The sequence below is a fragment of the Biomphalaria glabrata genome, chromosome 1, assembly GCF_947242115.1.
Source record: "Biomphalaria glabrata chromosome 1, xgBioGlab47.1, whole genome shotgun sequence".
In the NCBI taxonomy this organism is placed as follows: Eukaryota; Metazoa; Mollusca; class Gastropoda; family Planorbidae; genus Biomphalaria; species Biomphalaria glabrata.
In genome coordinates this window covers 67456458-67475455 of record NC_074711.1, presented here as the reverse complement: position 1 = coordinate 67475455, position 18998 = coordinate 67456458, and the positions used below count along the sequence as shown (strand labels likewise).

The 18998-nt window shown below is 35.0% G+C and overlaps 1 protein-coding gene across 2 annotated transcripts; it reads left to right on the top strand.

Annotated features, from left to right (window-relative positions):
* The first annotated feature begins 3790 nt into the window (after positions 1 to 3790).
* LOC106061316 (TWiK family of potassium channels protein 7-like) lies at positions 3791 to 18326 on the top strand. Of its 2 annotated transcripts, none has more exons than XM_056009943.1 (7): positions 3791 to 3925; positions 6665 to 6935; positions 8574 to 8746; positions 12388 to 12578; positions 14883 to 14946; positions 15825 to 15961; positions 16174 to 18326. In XM_056009943.1, exons 2-7 carry the CDS (start codon positions 6682 to 6684, stop codon positions 16600 to 16602), a joined length of 1248 nt encoding a protein of 415 aa, XP_055865918.1. In that variant the 5' UTR covers positions 3791 to 3925; positions 6665 to 6681; the 3' UTR covers positions 16603 to 18326. The 2 variants fall into 2 exon arrangements, with proteins under 2 accessions (XP_055865918.1, XP_055865913.1); XM_056009938.1 differs by having other exon boundaries at positions 3791 to 3971.
* Positions 18327 to 18998: the final 672 nt, after the last annotated feature.

Genomic DNA, 18998 nt, shown 5'->3' with positions numbered 1-18998 from the left:
ATTGAGGTCCTCAGAGCAGGTGGGGAGAGGCTTCAGACATTACCAGTGACAGATTTTTGTGGAAACAGTCAGTAAGAATAGCACATTAGGTTTTTGAAATCAGACTTTTTAATAGCAGGAAAATGCACTGTAGATACCTCAAAATATGCATTTTGTTGGCATTCAATACCAAAAATAGTGCTTAGCGGCGGGGCTCCGCTAGCAATGGCTGGGAGTCAACAATTTTTCCACTAACTACAGGAATAACAAACTACACAATAAACGTGTTCCAAAAGAATGAAGGGTCAGAATGTAATAAAGATTATGTACACACACATACATACATACATACATACACATTTTTTTTTCGCGGGGGGGAGGGCGCTACGCCCATGATGTCAAGTACATGTATATGATAGCAGGAATTTTTTAGAAGAGATTCATCATTCCAAGTGTTATACTTTATTCATTTAGTTATAGTTCTTATCAGATAGTTTCAAAATCCTCTAATAAATTATTGAATTTTATTCATATAGCAAAATACTTAAGCTTGAGATGGAAAGGTCACATCCTTCGCAAGCTTGCATCCAACATAACAATGCAAGCCCTAACCTGGAACCCCCAAGAAAAGAGGAAAAGGGGACGGCCCAGGAATACATGGCGCCGCGATTTGGAGGCAGATGGAAGGCAGATGGGCAAGACGTGGGGACAGTTGGAGAGACTCGCCCAGAACCGAGATGCCTGGAGGCAGCTGGTTGGTGGCCTATGGCCCAGAAGGGACCACATGCAGAGATGAGATGAGATGAAAATACTTTTGATACATTATTAAACTTTATACAATGCTTTTAAGAACACGTAGGCCTACGATTTTATGCTCATCGTATGGCATATAATTTGTGGTCCGCATTGCATAAAAATGCCAGGGCACACAATTTGTGGTCCACATTGCATAGAAATGCCCGGGCAGACTTTGACACCCAGTCCGCCATTGCTTGAGCGATGAGGTGGTATAAGTTGAATTAGTTCCCTTGAGGAGGCTTGAGCCTTGAGTTCACATTCAACTTTTGTAAAAATCTTTTAAAAGCTGATGACGGTAACATTAACCCAGGTACCCTATTCTTTCCTTCCCAACTGGTATGGTCAGACAAGGAATAGGATCCTAGCACATTGAGAAAGCTCAAATCGCCTAAATATTTCTAATCGTAGATTTAATATTTTTCTTAGTCTAGATCTATTATAGATTTAATTACATGACAGATCCAAACTAATTGATAGAATTACACTTAATATAATCTTTGTTTTTGAAAAAAGTTTTTTTATGTGTTTCTTTTCAGTACTCATCAGTGAATAACAGGAAACATTGATGCGTTACTTCCCTTGGCACATTTCTAGTCTCGTTAACATTGAATGAGAGTCTTTTGTTTATACCATAATCGATCAATATTCATATTGATTTTTGTTACCTGTTTTCTGAACTTTTCTTTTTAGAATAGACATTGAACATTTGGACGACGACATTGGCACGATTGAGAACTTATTGATTTTGTTTCTGAATCGATTTTTAAAATGTATCGATTCCAGATACGCGTAACTCGGTTGACAATTTGTTCAGAATTGTTTGAAAAAATTTGTTGAAAAAATTCATTTGTTTCGGCATTTAAAACTTTGCAGATAAATAAAGCCTCTGATATTATTTTAAAATTTAAACTCTCAGATCATTGATGAGATGATGTGAAAGTTTAAATCATTGCTGAAAATTGTGTGAAAATTAAAACATATGATTTCTAATAGGGTAAATCTCTTCGATTCCTCTTAACATGTCAAATTCTCAATTTAAAATCCATAGAAACAAATGTAGCTGTGATTTGTACATGTAAAAACTGACATTTAATTACCATAAGAGATTTGATTTTTAAAAGAAACTAATGCAATATCACTTTATTACAATAGATATTAACATGTTGTTTTTTTTTTGTTTGTATTTCGATCTATGCAGTGTTTGCTCTTCAATCAATACCAGAAGAAAGAAATGAAGGTTCTAGAATGTGGAGAAAGTAGGGTTCTATAGACTGCTGAACAATTCTCGTAGCGCGAAGGGTTCCATGTCCCCACAGAGTCCATTGGAAGTAAAAAAAAAACGAACAAAAAAAGTGTGGATAAAAGACTTTAAATTTATACATTGTTTTTACCCAAAGATGGCTGCCTGCTTGTGCGGTTTGCGCGCTGGACTGTCCTTCGGACTTATCGATATTCCAGGGTTAAACTTGAAATCCTGTCGCGTCGTCCTGCAGGAGGTTTGGACTAGGAAGTATATATATGTATGTGATGATTTATATTGAAAGACACAAACAAACAAACAAACAATTATCTCAATTCTTCCGAGTAACAGTAGGGTTATATATATATATATATACTTCAACTCATAAGGAACATCTGAAACATATAAAACATCTTACAAACAAACACAACATTTACAAACGGTGATTAACATTCCATGTGTTTGTATCATTCCAGTGACACAATATAAAACACTTACAACAACAGTAGCCCTACTGTTACTCGGAAGATTTGAGATAATAGTTTGTTTGTTTGTTTTGTGTTTTTCAACATAAATCATCACATCTCCAGGGAGCTTCACGAAAACTGTACAACACAGAGTAACTTCTTCTTTACATTTTGATCCTATTTACTTTCTTTAAGCCATAAAATACAGTTACATATAAAGCGATATAGAGAAGTGTGGAAGCAATGTAAGGACATCTAAAGGAAAACGTAAGAAAATTAAAACTAAAGGTCTAGTAAAGGTTTGAAATTAAATAGACAATTTTATGTATCCTAAACCATGTCAAGGGCGCCATATTGATAGAGTATAGACATATTGATAGATGATAAAATTAATTTGTGCTATACGCCAATGAGCTAACAAATTTGATTCTACAGTGATAAAAAGTGCGCAAAAAAAATTACTATATTCTGTATAATCTAAGTCCACACAATTCTAATTGGCACCCAACATTTCTTGGGGAAAGTAAAGGTGGTTGGTCGTTGTGATGGCCACATAATACTCTCTGTGAGCAACAGAAACAGATGAACTATACTGAAAGGGGTGCATTACTTTTTTACAAAGCTTTGAATAGCTCTGTCTGTCTGTCTGTCTTTCTGTCTGGTAAAAAGTTTGTACGCGTTATTTATCCCACAACCATCTTGGATCAAGCTGAAATTTTGCACGCTCATTTATTTTACTAGACAAAACTAGAATAAGTTTCCAAAAATTAACCTATTAGTTAATTAACTAGTGGTAATTAATTAATTTATTTTGGTATCCCGAACAAGGGAAACAATTTCTAGTTATAGCTAGCTAGATAGAAAGACTGACGGACAGTCAGATTTATTTCTGTTTTGACTTGATAGTTTTGTTAACTTTCAAAGAATTTGAAAAAGGAAATAAACTTGATGCTTAGACTTTGTGGACGCATTGAGTTTTTTAAAGTGAAAAAATAACAATATTGAAATGAATGCTGTTCTAGTTTGTTATTAAATATTTATTACATAAGTAAACAATAACACTCAGTATTCATCACGTGTGTTAGCATCACAGATAGCAGAAAATATGGGAATCATTTTAAGACAAGTGTACACAAGACAATGGTCAAGGATTTGAATAAATAAACTGTCCCATTGGTGGACTAATAATAGACCAGTAAGAAGACAAGAAGCCATAAGGTTAGATCAAACACAAACACAATACAATCACCTGATCGATAAGGTATGTATTGATGAGCATCCCGGCAGGATGTCGTGCGACCTACAGATGACGCTAATGGCAGCTAGTCGTTTTGTTTGGATCTTGTTTCATGCCGTTGGTGTTGCTGCAAGGGCGACTGATGCCAGGAGACGGTCACACGTCAAAGACTTAGTTGACATAACTTCTGAACAAGTCAACTAGGTAGAGTACATTGTCATCTGGAATATTTGTATAGTGCTTGTTTGAGGTGAATACAGGGACATCTATCTATCTATCTATCTATCTATCTATCTATCTATCTATCTATCTATCTATCTATCTATCTATCTATCTATCTATCTATCTATCTATCCATCTATCTATCTATCTATCTATCTATCTATCTATCTATCTATCTATCCATCTATCTATCTATCTATCTATCTATCTATCTATCTATCTATCTATCTATCTATCTGTCCATCTCTCCTTTATCAATTTTCTCTTCCGCTCTTTCTTTATATAGTATTTGATAAATATACTCAATTTCCAGAGAAATAAGTTCGCTATCATGATTTACAGTTGTTATTTTCGCTTGGGTCGAATTGGATTGCTAAATTTGAAGTTTCTGTGATACGGTTTATCGTGTCATCTAAATGTTTCAGCCAGTGCAGTTGTTTTTAACCAAACATGTTAGAATTATGTATAGAGAAAATGTTATGCATGAATTGTCTTCCAAACTGATTCATATAAAGTTCAACATTTTGAAGCAATACTTGAAAAATAGTGAATACAAAATTTATAGGCTTATCTTTGCGATGGAGCTTTTTTTTCAAAGTAGGTTTAAAAACCTTTGATTTTCATCAGTCCTATGTTCTCTGTATGACTCTGTGGTAAATTATTGGTTCTCAGAGCAAAGGTTGCAGAGTTCGATTTTCTACGAGAGTGAATTTTGTTATATATTTATTTTTCTTACTTGTAATTAATGTAGAAACTGTATTAAAAAAGCATAAAATAGTTTATATATTTGTAGCACCACTTTCAAATTGTCACTGTGATCATCGCCATCAATCTCTTAATTGGCGTCGTAATCGAGCTGTGAGGGTTCGCCTAACCAAAGTTCTCTCTTTCCGATCATCAGCTATCCTTAGCAGGCAATCTATCGAGAGGCCGGTCCTTCCTTTACGATGTCCATCTAGCTTTTCTTAGTAACTTCATGACTTCTGTATTTTAAACTATGATTTCCATAGCGAGTCGTGTCTAACACTATGGCTGAACAAGCTTAGCTTTCGTCTCATTAGAGAATTGATCACTCCATATGTCTCTTAGGTAGCTCTGCCCTGCATGAACTTCACGCTTCTAGTTTTGTCAGGTTTCCCCCTCAAAAATTAAGGCTTGTGGGCTTTTTTCAGTGCTGGGACATAAGGTTTGTAACTCGCTCCCAAATGTGACAAACAACCTGATTCCTTACAATAAGACCCATCTGTGCAAAACTTATTTTATATCGTTCATTCCAACTGTATTGTTAGACACCTACATTATGTTTCTGAACAGCGATATGTAAGTTCAATAACTTCTATTATTATTAAGACATGATTTCTTCTTTCAGCCTCAGCGTTTAGCTACCAACTTTTACATCTATATCATCATCAGTCCATTGACTTTCGTCGTATGGGTGTTGTGACAGTTCGCGTAACCAAATCCCTCCACTTTTCCCAGTCAGAAGCTGTTATAAGCAGGATATCAAGAGAGAGGCCAATCCATTCTTTTATGTTGTACAACTATCACAACTGCTATAAATGCAGCCAGCGAAGAATATAGTTTTAATTTTTATCTGGAAGCGGATGCTACTTTTTTAAGATTTTCCACAATTTAATAATGAACGAGGATGCCAGCTACAAAATTAGTTTCTAAAAATCTCTTTCAGTGGTCCTCTCTCTCTCTTGTTGAGTTACATCCTAGGTATCTTAATGTAAAAAAAAAAACAACACTTTTTCTAATGTTTGGTGATTGATCTGAATTCAAAATCGTGGGGTATCTTTACTACACTATAGTATTTTGCTTCTTTGAGCACTAATTTTCATGCCAACTGATTTAGCTGAAAACAATTCAGATTGAAAGTGAGGTTCTCTTCTTGATATGTATTCTCTCCTATGAGATCTATGTGCACATTGGAGATAAGAAATCAGCCTTTGCTCCAAGGGTTTCTATCATGATATTCTCTAGGTGACTAAAGAACTTAGAACTAAACACTTGTAGAACATGTCCTGAACAGCGTCATTTCAGGAATGAACATCCAACACTGAGCTGGCTATGGCTTAGAGGCCTTAGAGCAGTGTTTCCCAAACTTTTGACTTATGTGTACCCCTTTTATAATTTTTGTAATGCTGAGTACCCTTCGCCCCCTTCCCACCACACTTTAATTTATTAACAGAACATAATAACTGGGTATTTTTAAAAAATCAGCTTAGTAAATGAGGCGCAACGCGTATCCCCCTCCAAAGTCCTCCCGTACCCACTTTGGGAAACACTGGCTTAGAGGACAGACACATTGACTAAGACTGCCTTAAGATGGACACCGTATTGTAGAAGACCGAAAGAAACAGTTTAGTGAATGGAGAGACATGTGAAGAAGCGTTCAAACAGAGACACAGCAGGGGACACGGTGAATCATTTGTTGTTGCATCTTGTGCCTAGAAGTTGATGTTGTTAATGATGTATTTTTTATGTATTAGGCGCTCAGTAAACACAACTATGCCCGAGTCGGGTGTCGAACCTCGAGTCCCCTTGGTAGGTAGCCAAGCCAAGCCAAGTTGAAGCGTACTTAGCCTCTCGACCACACTTCCCACGAGTATATATAAACACATAAGCACAAATGTACACATAGGCCTAAATGTCTATAGGTCTACATACGTCTTCAACAAAGGAAGTAAAAATATATCACTTTGTATTTGTATGCAGACACTGTGTCTATAGCCATGAGCACCAAGCCTGAGAAAGATGGCTGCTGTAGAACGGTGACCAAGTTTCTCTTCTCCCACATCGGCCTGTGTTTGATGGTTGTCCTGTACTGTGTGGCTGGTGGCTTCATCTTTGAACATCTAGAGAAGAACAATGAGGAACAAATCTGTTACGAGTCGAGGTCGGAGTACGAGCCCATGCAGAGTAAAACAATCAACTCAACCCTCAACATTTTCTATCAGAATGGCGGCATCGTCAACGACAAGGCAAGGTACGCTGTAGATTTTTATATTTCCACGTTAAAGAGCTACTTTTCATAAAGCATTTTGTAACTATACGATGTGACGGAATAGCCAAGGACTTTAATCAAACATCTAAACCAGGACGCCCCTAATTTCACTCGTTGGGTACCTGACATTAGTTGGGAAAGTAAAAGTGCTTGATCTATAGGTCATCTGTTTCTCTTAAGAGGCGGGTGGTTGAGTGGAGTCCTGGGTTCTAACCTTGGTAAAAATGTATTTTGAATTTCGGGAGGGGCCTCCACGAAAATCCTTCCCCGGGGCCTCCACATATTTAAGTCCGGCCCTGCAGCTTAACATACTTCAACAAATGTTTCTTGAATTATGAAAGTTTTACTAATAATATGTTACATATCAAAATGTTGTCACAAATCCAAACTAAAAGTCATATTCTAAAAGTATTGCAGATTCCCACGATAAACTAAACAATGTCAAGGACACTAAACTAATAAGTCAATGTTGCCAACTAAATAAAAAGGAACTGAATTTTAACTTTAATAATATTCTAATACGTGGGAGTTGATTTCCTAATCAAATCTTCTTTATTCCCGCTAGTTAGTTGCACATTCGTTTAAGTCATAAAGTGAAAGTTAAATGCTATTCACCTCACCCAAATTATTTTGTGCTACAAACAGATTTGATACTTCGGTACTAAGGAGGGCATCAAAACGGATCCTCCATTAGCAACACTTCCTTTAGTTTGTACACCGGAGACACCAAAAAGATACCAATTTCTAGATTTTCGCCATGTATGAAACTATCTAGTCGCCGGACAAACCGTGCACAAATAAATGAAGATGACTTTCTAAATATTATTAATTTATTTGACTATAAATACAAATAAATCTCATGGCTTTTATTGTAACTTAGAGTTGATAATTAAACTTGATGGTGATATAACAACTAATAGTTAGACACAATTTTTAAGAGTTAAAAATAAATTGAAAAATTCCTTTGTTCTACTTTTGCAACTGGTGGTCATAACCCAACTGATTAAGTTGAAAGAGTCGAGACTGAACAAAAAATGTACAATTAGTACAACACAAAAGCAGGGTTATTATGGAACGAAAACTAAATAGGCTTGCACAAATATAAAGGATGTCTTGCATTTTGAATTGCTAAGCAATTACGAGTAAAAAGGATTTTGAGATAAAGAAGTCCTCAGGGGCGCACAGGGTGTCAAAAATAGCCCGGGCATTTCTATAACATCCGGGTAAAAGCCTGCAATCAGCATTGTCTACGACTGCAGGCTATTACATTGATTTGCAAAATGTGTTAACATTATATTAGTATTACACTGTCGAGTCTGTAAAAGATTTGTTTTTTAAACACGACGCTCAAAAGGTCACTTTTATAAGAGAATGTTTTAAAACGTTTTCAACAATTTCATACGTGTCATAGTGACCCTACCGGCCCAGTTGAGTACCTGCCCACCGGGCAAATGCCCATATAGCAAGTCCTTATATCCTCTAAAATAGGATGGTTAGTTGCTGTAAGGTTTTCAGCATAAATAAATCTAGACATTATTTACCTGGCTGCACCTGTTATCTTGTTGGCAGCAGCCTAATCTTGTGATGTCGAAATATCTTTCTTTCTTTGAAAATCTCTAGAGAGATGATGGTACTTCAACTGGAGAGTGTCTTGGAGACCTTCAGAAACAATTCACTAGCCATTGGCTACAACGGCAGATGGTGTCAACTGTATGGTCAGCCGAATGGTCCATCTTACGATTGGTCATGGCCTGGGGCTGTCTTATTTTCTGTCACGGTCGTCACCACTATAGGTGAGTGAACACAAAGTGCAGATAAGGATAAGTCAGAGAGAGAGAGAGAGAGAGAAAGAGAGTGAGAGAGATATATAGAGAGAAATAAAGAGAGAGAGACTTTGAACAACAATAATAGTGATAGCGATAGACACAAATAGAGGGAAAGAAAGAGAGTGATTAAAAAAAAAGCGTGAGAGAAAGACATAGTGCATAAGTAAGTGAGAGATGTCGAAAAAGAGTGAAGTTTTGGGAAAATAAAAATATGGAAACAAAAGGTCTTTTACTTTATTATAGAGATAGATATAGACAAGTAACAGTACAAAAAAAGTTTTTTAAGACGATTCCTCCTTTATGTTGTTCATCACTGTATATTTTGCTCTTAATAACTAATGAATGATAGATACAAACAAGTAAATAAGAAAAATACTTTTAAAAAAAGCGTATAATCAACGTAATTCTCTACACAAGGACTATCTACCCATTAGCCAGAACAATTTTGTATTTATACGGATTGTCTTGGTATATTTGCAAAGCACAAGCGAGCCGTTGTCTATAAAATATAAAGAATATAATAATACATTTTTGACATTGTTGTTGTTTTTAGCGGCCCCCGTAAGGGGAAAAAGCCGCTATTAGGTTTGTGCAAAATGTCCGTCTGTCCGTCTGTCTGTCCGTCTGTCACACTCAGATCTCGAAAACTAGAAGAGAAATGAAAAATATTATTTCGTCATTAAATGCGGCTTGAAAAGTTTAGGTGCAACGGCTACTTTTGGTTTTCTAAAAGCAAACCGTTTAATTTATAAAATTAATTATGCAAGCGATTTTTTCATACAAATTCACCAATTCTAAAACAATTACGTAAATGTAAGGGAGGCAATATTACAATACGCTAACAAAGATAGACAATTTCTGTGTATTTTCAGTATCACTAAGTCAAATATATTTGAAAAAATGTACAGGAAATGTTTACAACAAATATAAATAATAGTTAAAGACGTTTTTTCTGGTCAACTAGCTGCTAAAATTAAAAGAAAACATTTCTGTTTGTTTATAAAGGCTTATAATGCATTTTGTATGTAAATATCACGCACATTTTTTTTAATGGACTTTTTATGCAGCGATTTCTGTGCAGTAGCGTAACGTCGCTACATGACCAGGTGCTAAACCAATTTCTTAAACTTTTTTTAAAAATCAGATTTTATTTATTTTTTTGTTTAGCGCCCCCATCCGAATAAAAGAAGATTATTTTGTGCGTTTTGTCTGTTGGTCGGTCTGTCCGTCACGATTAGATTAAAAAAACTAAAACTCTAAAAGCTATTGAAAATCTGATTTACCCTTTAATGTTCCTCCAGTAACGTCTCAATAGTTTTAAGTATCTAAAAATTGATTGATCCGGATTTTTTTGTGCAAAACTAATCAACCCCAACAAATGTTTGTTTGCTCTTCTAATTTATATTACATTCAATTTCCATGCTTAAACGTTACCAAAACACATTATCAATAATATGTTGTTCCGTTTTTTATGTAAATAGCATATTAATGCTAAATCAAAATCTCTATACTGACTTATATTTCATTAAGTGTAAAAATGTTCCGGATATTGTTTTATAAAACATGAATTATGCCTAATGATTGTTTGAAATCGCATAATTTACTAATATTACACTTATATTATTTGACAATGCGTCACTATAATTTGGTTATCAATATCAAATTGTTCCGTATTTTCATCTCTAAACAAATTTTTAAAATATTGACAATAGGTTGTTCAGGGCTTTAAAAAAAAGTAATTTACTAAAATTGATTACTGAAAATTACTTTTTAGACATTTAATTTTCTTGCTAAAACATAACATAGAAGTTTTGTAATCGATAAAGAAAGTTCCGGATTTTGTTTCTTACAAATCGTCGCCAGAAATTTCCGAATTTATTTAAAAATCTACTAAAGCCAAATAATTGTTTGAACTCCCTCTTCTAATTAATAAACAAATAATCTTCTCATTTACGAAATAATGTTTTTACGGATTTTTATGAAAAATATTTTAACTCACCACTCTCTTACAGTACATTTAACTTTCTACCTAAAACATAAAAAATCTAATTATCGTTAATATTATGTTCCGATTTTTAAGGAAAACAGAATCCAAACATTGTGTTCATACCTAAAAATTATTGCATTGTTTTGAAACGTAAAAGGTTAATCAATTTTTAATAACTTTTAGTTGTTGTTTTTTTTATATCAAGATGACGGACAGACCGACTGACAGACAAAACGCAAAAACAATGCAGCTTTGATCCTTTTTAAATAAATTCTATTAGAACTCAGTGCACCAATGTCTATGAACCCTCGTTAAATATCTCGTGTAAATAAAGACATTTTTTTATGGTACCGGTACTAGCCTATTGTGAGGTAACGGAATTTTTTTTCTTTGACGTCATATGAATGGACTCTTTAAATGTAATGTTAAAAGAACGCACTCGGTGCACCAATGTCTATTAACCCTCGAAAAATTGCTCGTATTAATGAAAACATATTTTAGTCTAACTAAGCCGTGTGACGTAGTGTTTTTTTTTCCTTTGACGTCATATGGAATGAATTCTTTAAAAGAAATGCTAAAAGAACGCATTCAGTGCACCAATGTCTATGAACACTCGATAAATGGCTCGTAATGATGAAGGCGATTTTTAGTCTAGCTAGGCCGTGTGACGTAGTGTTTTTTTTCCTTTGACGTCATATGGAATGAATTCTTTAAAAGAAATGCTAAAAGAACGCATTCAGTGCACCAATGTCTATGAACACTCGATAAATGGCTCGTAATGATGAAGGCGATTTTTAGTCTAGCTAGGCCGTGTGACGTAGTGTTTTTTTTCCTTTGACGTCATATGGAATGAGTTCTTTAAATGAAATGCTAAAAGAACGCACTCGGTGCACCAAAGTCTATGAACACTCGATAAATGGCTCGTATTGATGAAGGCGATTTTTAGTCTAGCTAGGCCGTGTGACGTAGTGTTTTTTTTCCCTCTGACGTTATATGTAATTAATTCTTCAAATGAAATGAAAAAAGAACTCGGTATAGTAATGTTTATTAAGCCTCGTTATGTGACTCGCATTTAAAAAAGGAATGATATCTTGATTTAGATCTAATCTAGATTTTTAAAACTAGATCTAGATTTTTATTACAGTATATCTAAATCTGGATTTATATTCTAATTAAAATTATTTTAGAGTCTAGATCTAGAATTTCTAGATCTAGTTTAGACTAAAATATACTAGATTAAGATGTAGAATTTCAATTTCTTAACTTAAAGTGTAAAAAAAAAGTGTAGATTTTCATTTCCAAACGTTTTGATCAATATTGTAATGTTTTAATATACTAAAACTAATCTACTATTTTTTATTTAATTTAGATTTAAATTTACGGCAAATGAATCTTTGAAACATTATTACTTTTGACCATCAAAATTAAATCACCTCTTGAATATTATTTGCGAATATGCAGATCCGACAGGGATCCGACTTCGACGGGGGCCGCCTCTGAGTTTGTGTAACACAAACTCTCTTTGTAATCTTGTTTTATATTTTTGTTGACTTTTAAACTTTACTTTAAACTAAGCTGGTCCCTTGCATTGAATTTCTTTTTTTTTTTATACTTTAACAAGGCTACGGCCACATCGCACCAAAGACAGTTTGGGGCCGCCTTGTTTGTATTGCCTACGCAGTTCTTGGGATTCCCCTGATGCTCCTTTGTCTGGCCAACATTGGTGACGCACTGGCCGATATCTTTCGATTTATTTACGCCAAAATCTGCTGTCTCGGTGCATGCAGAAAGAAGAAGAAGGACACTGACCAGGTAAAGTAGGAAATACAAATGTGAAAGTTTGATTCTTTGTCCAGTACGTGCTGACTTAAGTGGTAGGTTGTTTGTTTGTCTTGTAAGTGCTGACTCAAATAGTGTGTTGTTTGTTTGTTTAGTACGTGCTGACTCAAATAGTGTGTTGTTTGTTTGTCTTGTACGTGCTGACTCAACTGGTAGGTTGTTTGTTTGTCTTGTGCGTGCTGACTCAACTGGTAGGTTGTTTGTTTGTCTTGTAAGTGCTGACTCAAGTGGTAGGTTGTTTGTTTGTCTTGTACGTGCTGACTCAAGTGGTAGATTGTTTGTTTGTCTTGTACGTGCTGACTCAAGTGGTAGGTTGTTTGTTTGTCTTGTAAGTGATGACTCAAGTGGTAGGTTGTTTGTTTGTCTTGTACGTGCTGACTCAAGTGGTAGATTGTTTGTTTGTCTTGTAAGTGCTGACTCAAGTGGTAGGTTGTTTGTTTGTCTTGTAAGTGCTGACTCAAATAGTGTGTTGTTTGTTTGTCTTGTAAGTGCCGACTCAAATAGTGTGTTGTTTGTTTGTCTAGTACGTGCTGACTCAACTGGTAGGTTGTTTGTTTGTCTTATACGTGCTGACTCAAATAGTATGTTGTTTGTTTGTGTAGTAAGTGCTGACTCAAATAGTGGGTTGTTTGTTTGTCTTGTAAGTGCTGACTCAAATAGTGTGTTGTTTGTTTGTCTTGTAAGTGCTGACTCAAATAGTGTGTTGTTTGTTTGTCTTGTACGTGCTGACTCAAGTGGTAGATTGTTTGTTTGTCTTGTACGTGCTGACTCAAGTGGTAGGTTGTTTGTTTGTCTTGTAAGTGATGACTCAAGTGGTAGGTTGTTTGTTTGTCTTGTACGTGCTGACTTAAGTGGTAGATTGTTTGTTTGTCTTGTAAGTGCTGACTCAAGTGGTATGTTATTTGTTTGTCTAGTACGTGCTGACTCAAATAGTGGGTTGTTTGTTTGTCTAGTAAGGGCTGACTCAAATAGTGGGTTGTTTGTTTGTCTAGTAAGTGCTGACTCAAATAGTGGGTTGTTTGTTTGTCTTGTAAGTGCTGACTCAAGTGGTAGGTTGTTTGTTTGTCTTGTACGTGCTGACTCAAGTGATAGGTTGTTTGTTTGTCTTGTTCGTGCTGACTCAAGTGGTAGGTTGTTTGTTTGTCTTGTACGTGCTGACTCAAGTGGTAGGTTACTTGTTTGTCTTGTAAGTGCTGACTCCAAGTGATAGGTTGCTTGTTTGTCTTGTACGTGCTGACTCAAGTGGTAGGTTGTTTGTTTGTCTTGTAAGTGCTGACTCAAGTGGTAGGTTGTTTGTTTGTCTTGTAAGTGCTGACTCATATAGTGGGTTGTTTGTTTGTCTTGTAAGTGCTGACTCAAGTGGTAGGTTGTTTGTTTGTCTTGTAAGTGCTGACTCATATAGTGGGTTGTTTGTTTGTCTTGTAAGTGCTGACTCAAGTGGTAGGTTGTTTGTTTGTCTTGTAAGTGCTGACTCAAGTGGTAGGTTGTTTGTTTGTCTTGTACGTGCTGACTCAAGTGGTAGGTTGTTTGTTTGTCTTGTAAGTGCTGACTCAAGTGGTAGGTTGTTTGTTTGTCTTGTAAGTGCTGACTCAAGTGGTAGGTTGTTTGTTTGTCTTGTACGTGCTGACTCAAGTGGTAGGTTGTTTGTTTGTCTTGTAAGTGCTGACTCAAGTGGTAGGTTGTTTGTTTGTCTTGTACGTGCTGACTCAAATAGTGGGTTGTTTGTTTGTCTTCTACGTGCTGACTCCAAGTGATAGGTTGCTTGTTAGTCTTGTATGTGCTGACTCAAATAGTGAGTTGTTTGTTTGTTTTGTCTTGTATGTGCTGACTCAAATAGTGGGTTGTTTGTTTGTCTTGTCTTGTATGTGCTGACTCAAATAGTGGGTTGTTTATTTGTTTGTCTTGTATGTGCTGACTCAAATAGTGGGTTGTTTGTTTGTCTTGTCTTGTATGTGCTGACTCAAATAGTGGGTTGTTTGTTTGTCTTGTCTTGTATGTGCTGACTCAAATAGTGGGTTGTTTGTTTGTCTTGTCTTGTATGTGCTGACTCAAATAGTGGGTTGTTTGTTTGTTTGTCTTGTATGTGCTGACTCAAATAGTGGGTTGTTTGTTTGTTTGTCTTGTATGTGCTGACTCAAATAGTGGGTTGTTTGTTTGTCTTGTATTGCCCACCGCTATTCCCACGCAGTCCTGATGGAAGTTTGGGCTAGGTTGTAATAATTGTCACTTCTGAAGGAACATTTGAAACCTGTAAAAAGTTTTTTGTATTGCTTTCAGGTTGTTCCCATACAAAATTCTGAAACTGTTGGACACTGGAATACTGATAAAAAGTCAATGGCATGTAAGTATTTTATAATTAAATGCTTACCTTTTAAAGTGGTAATCAAATAGATTGATTAGTAGCCTAGTTTAGTCAATTTTCTCCCATTGCTGTTCTCGCTGACTTTTTCCTGATAGTTCTAATTAAAGAATCAACCGATAGCATCATTACGATCCTACCACATAATACAACGATATTTATGCTCCCTCTTCAGAGACAGATCCTGTCAGTACATCCTATAAAAAAAACAACAAATCAGCACTGTTTCTAGTTACTTCGTCTTTGCTTGCTTTCTACACTATTGAGTGGTTTATACATGTAACAGAGGTAATATAGAATCTATAACAATACCACAGGTAACACGATGTCTCAGGTAGCACCACTGGATAGAAAATTTATACGGATGGCTTCCAAATCTCCTATGGACAGTATGGACAAGAGTGATACCAGTGGGAAGCGTGGTCAAGAGGCTAAATTCGCTTGAACTTGGCTTGTCTTGACTACCTATGAAGGAGCTCGAGGTTCGAAACCCCACTCAAGCAGAGTTGTGTTTACTGAGCGCCTAAGGGCAGCACGGAAAACCTTCTCCCAGATACATACCCCACATGTCCACCAATGAGATTGCCCTCAGATACAATACTTTAACGCATTTTAAGTGTAAAAAAAATTTGGTCTAAAATTAATTAAATTCAAAGCTTTAAAAAGTAGTGAAAAGTGGAATTACGAAGAACTACCGCGATATTTTTGGTCCCACTTCAGAGACGGATCCTGCCAAAAGTGCATGCTGTACAGAAAACAACAGAAGAGCACTGTTTCTAGCTATTTCGTCTTTGCATGCTTTCTACACTATTGTTTATACATGTAACGGAAGTAATATAGAATCTATAACAATACCACAGGTAACCCGATGTCTCAGGTAGCACCAATGGATACAAAATTCACACGGATGGCTTCCAAATCTCCTACGGACAGTATGGACATGAGTGACACCAGACGTCTGACGTCTGCTGGCTCCAGAGGCGGAGGAAAAAATAAAGTAATAAATCATATCAGATTGATTATGAATATTTTATAGGCAAGGAAGCATTCAATAGTTTCCTTAAACAATTCGCATTTTCTTTTTTTCTTCCCATGATGTTAAAATTGTAAAGTCTAAAGAAGAAGAGGAGACTTGAATCGATAGGCATAATCCCTGTAATCATTCGTTCTTTAAGTTTTTTTAGTTTTATTTTTTTCTTTCCTTGCCAGGTTCAGATAGTTCCCCTTGACCTGAAGAAGAATGACCCAGTTATCTTGGATGATGACTCTGACAGCGATGACGACGATGAACTGGAAAACAGAAAAGTCACTGTGCCACTGACCATCACCATGATTGTCATAGGCGGCTACATCTTTGGAGGGGCGGTGTTGTTTGGTCTGTGGGAGGGATGGGACTGGCTCCAGTCTGCTTACTTCTGCTTCATCACACTCAGCACCATTGGGTTCGGTGACGTAGTACCAGGGAGAGACTTTGACAACCCCCAAGTACAAGCACAGCTGATGCTTGGAAGTATCTACATTCTGTTTGGTATGGCCATCTTGTCGATGTGTTTCGCTCTGATGCAGGAAGAGATTTTGGCTAAAGCCAGATGGATCGGTCAGAAACTTGGGATCCTTGAAAAAGAAGCCGAAGACTAATCAATACAACACAAAACAGCTATCGGAATTGGTTAGTGGCAAATTGTTTAAAACTTACATTTGTTATTGTTTTTCGTACTTATATATTGCTCTGTATTATTAAGTCATGCTATTGTTTTATTTTAATCATGTAAATATTTTTTTAACCATTTTTTTATCGTCACTAGTCAAAATGCTGTTTTTTTAAAATAAGTTTCGAAACATTTTACCAAAATTATTATTTTTTATCTGGAGTTCTAATACATAAACTTGTGTTACACTAGATGTAATTAAGTGTTAGTAAATTGTAGTTTTTATTCTAATTTTTTTTTACCATGGTGCTATGAGAGTTACGTTAGAACATAAGAGATTGGCTCCTTATACCTTCACAAAGACCGCATACATTGGATGGACAGCAGAAATCCTATTAGATTGACGCCTGCAACATATTACAATGACCGCATATTACATTTTAAATTGATTTCAAACTGGATTAGATGTAGACATATTAGATCGATAGCAATTTATTGTATTTAAATTGACAGCATAGAACAGATCGATTGATATTAGATTTATTATATAAAACCTATTAGATTAATCACATTCAATATATTAGATTGACCACATACAGCACAATATTTTATTTATTTTTTATTATTGATTACATACAGCATATTAGATTGATTACAAACAATATATTAGATCGATCATATACAATAGATATATTAAACTGATAGCATGCATATTGAATTGATCCCATAATAACGATAGAAGTATTTTTGGTTGAAATATGGACGCTCTGTTATATAAAGACGTAACAAAAATACTTATGAATTGATATTCTTTTTCAACTTTCCCCAAACTGTTAAGTCATCATCATGTCAATAGTATTGGCACTAATGTATGTTAATTAAATATATCACTGCTAATATTCTTACGTGAATAGGACTAAATACTCTATTCTTTCCTTTTTATCTATTATTTCATTTTTTTTTGTTCGCTTTCAAAACTTTTTAATTTAATTATTAATTATCTATTGACCTAAATACTTTAAAATTATAATCACTTAATGACGGGTGGCGCTGGAGTTAGACGCTCAGCCGCGGGTAGGGGGATCAATAGATCGAATGCGTATTCTTTGTAGTTTGAACCAGATATCTGTAGGTATAGTTTATTGCTAGCAAAACGTTAAAGAATATCCAGTAATAAAAATGTGGACCAACTCGACCAACTCATGATTTAATTTTTAAATTGTAATTATTTTGCTTTAATTAAAAGATTTATTTTTTGAAATTTCTTTCAAGCCCTGAACATGTATACACTTCGTTGGCCAGTATACATTTGTCTGATATATCATATTTTATATACAACTATGATAAAAATATTACTAAACTTTGCAAACTAAGACTTGACTTCTAGTTGTTGTTTGTTTTAGTTGTTTTTTTTTAATATGTCATAAGTTTACAAGGCTGGTTTATAACTTTGTTTGATCAAATTCTTTTGTCCTTTTCCATACCAAATAATAATCACAAGATGTAATACACCGATCATAAAAACAAATTGAAAATAAAACACTGATTTGTTCCTTTGGGTATGAAATCGTTGAACAATATGTAACTTAATGTTGTTAATGTAATGGTAAAGAGAAACTGGGCTATGAACGTATATCTCATGTGCTATTGTACAAGATGTTTGCTCTAATCGTGTATTTTTTGTGTAATGCACAATTGTTAAACAAATTTCCTCACGGATAATAAAAATTATTATTATTATTATTATTATTATTATATGGTCATTTTCGATAAATAAGAGTAAACATTTGCAAAAGGGTCACAGTATGAAAATGTGGCTACACATTAACTGTTAAACAAGATCAGCTGTTTATGTCTACTTTTAAGGCTATCACTTTTTTTAGCGGCCCCCAATAGGGTAAAAGACGCTATTAGTTTTGTGTGGTCTGTCTGTCAGCGCGTCCGTCCCGTTTAGATCTCGTAAACTAGAAAAGATATTGAAAATCCGACATCATGATATATTAGACCATTCAAAGTTCTGATGCAACGGCTTACTTCTTTTCTCAAGAGGGAAACATTTTAATTTTTTAAATCAACTATGCAAGCAGTTTTTTCATTAAAATTCACCATTTTTTCATTAAAATTCACCATTTTTACAATTATTCACTATTAATTGCAACAAACACGGGAGGCTATTTAGTAAGGTAGATGACTTTTACCATATTTATTACACATTTATGCAAACGGTTTTAGATTATTTTTTTTACAAGTATTGTTAATTGAAGTAAGTTCTGTCAAACTAACTGTTACATATGTATATGAATGTATATATATATATATATATATATATATATATATATATATATATATATATATAGGTATAACCGAGTCTCTCAGCAAAATCAA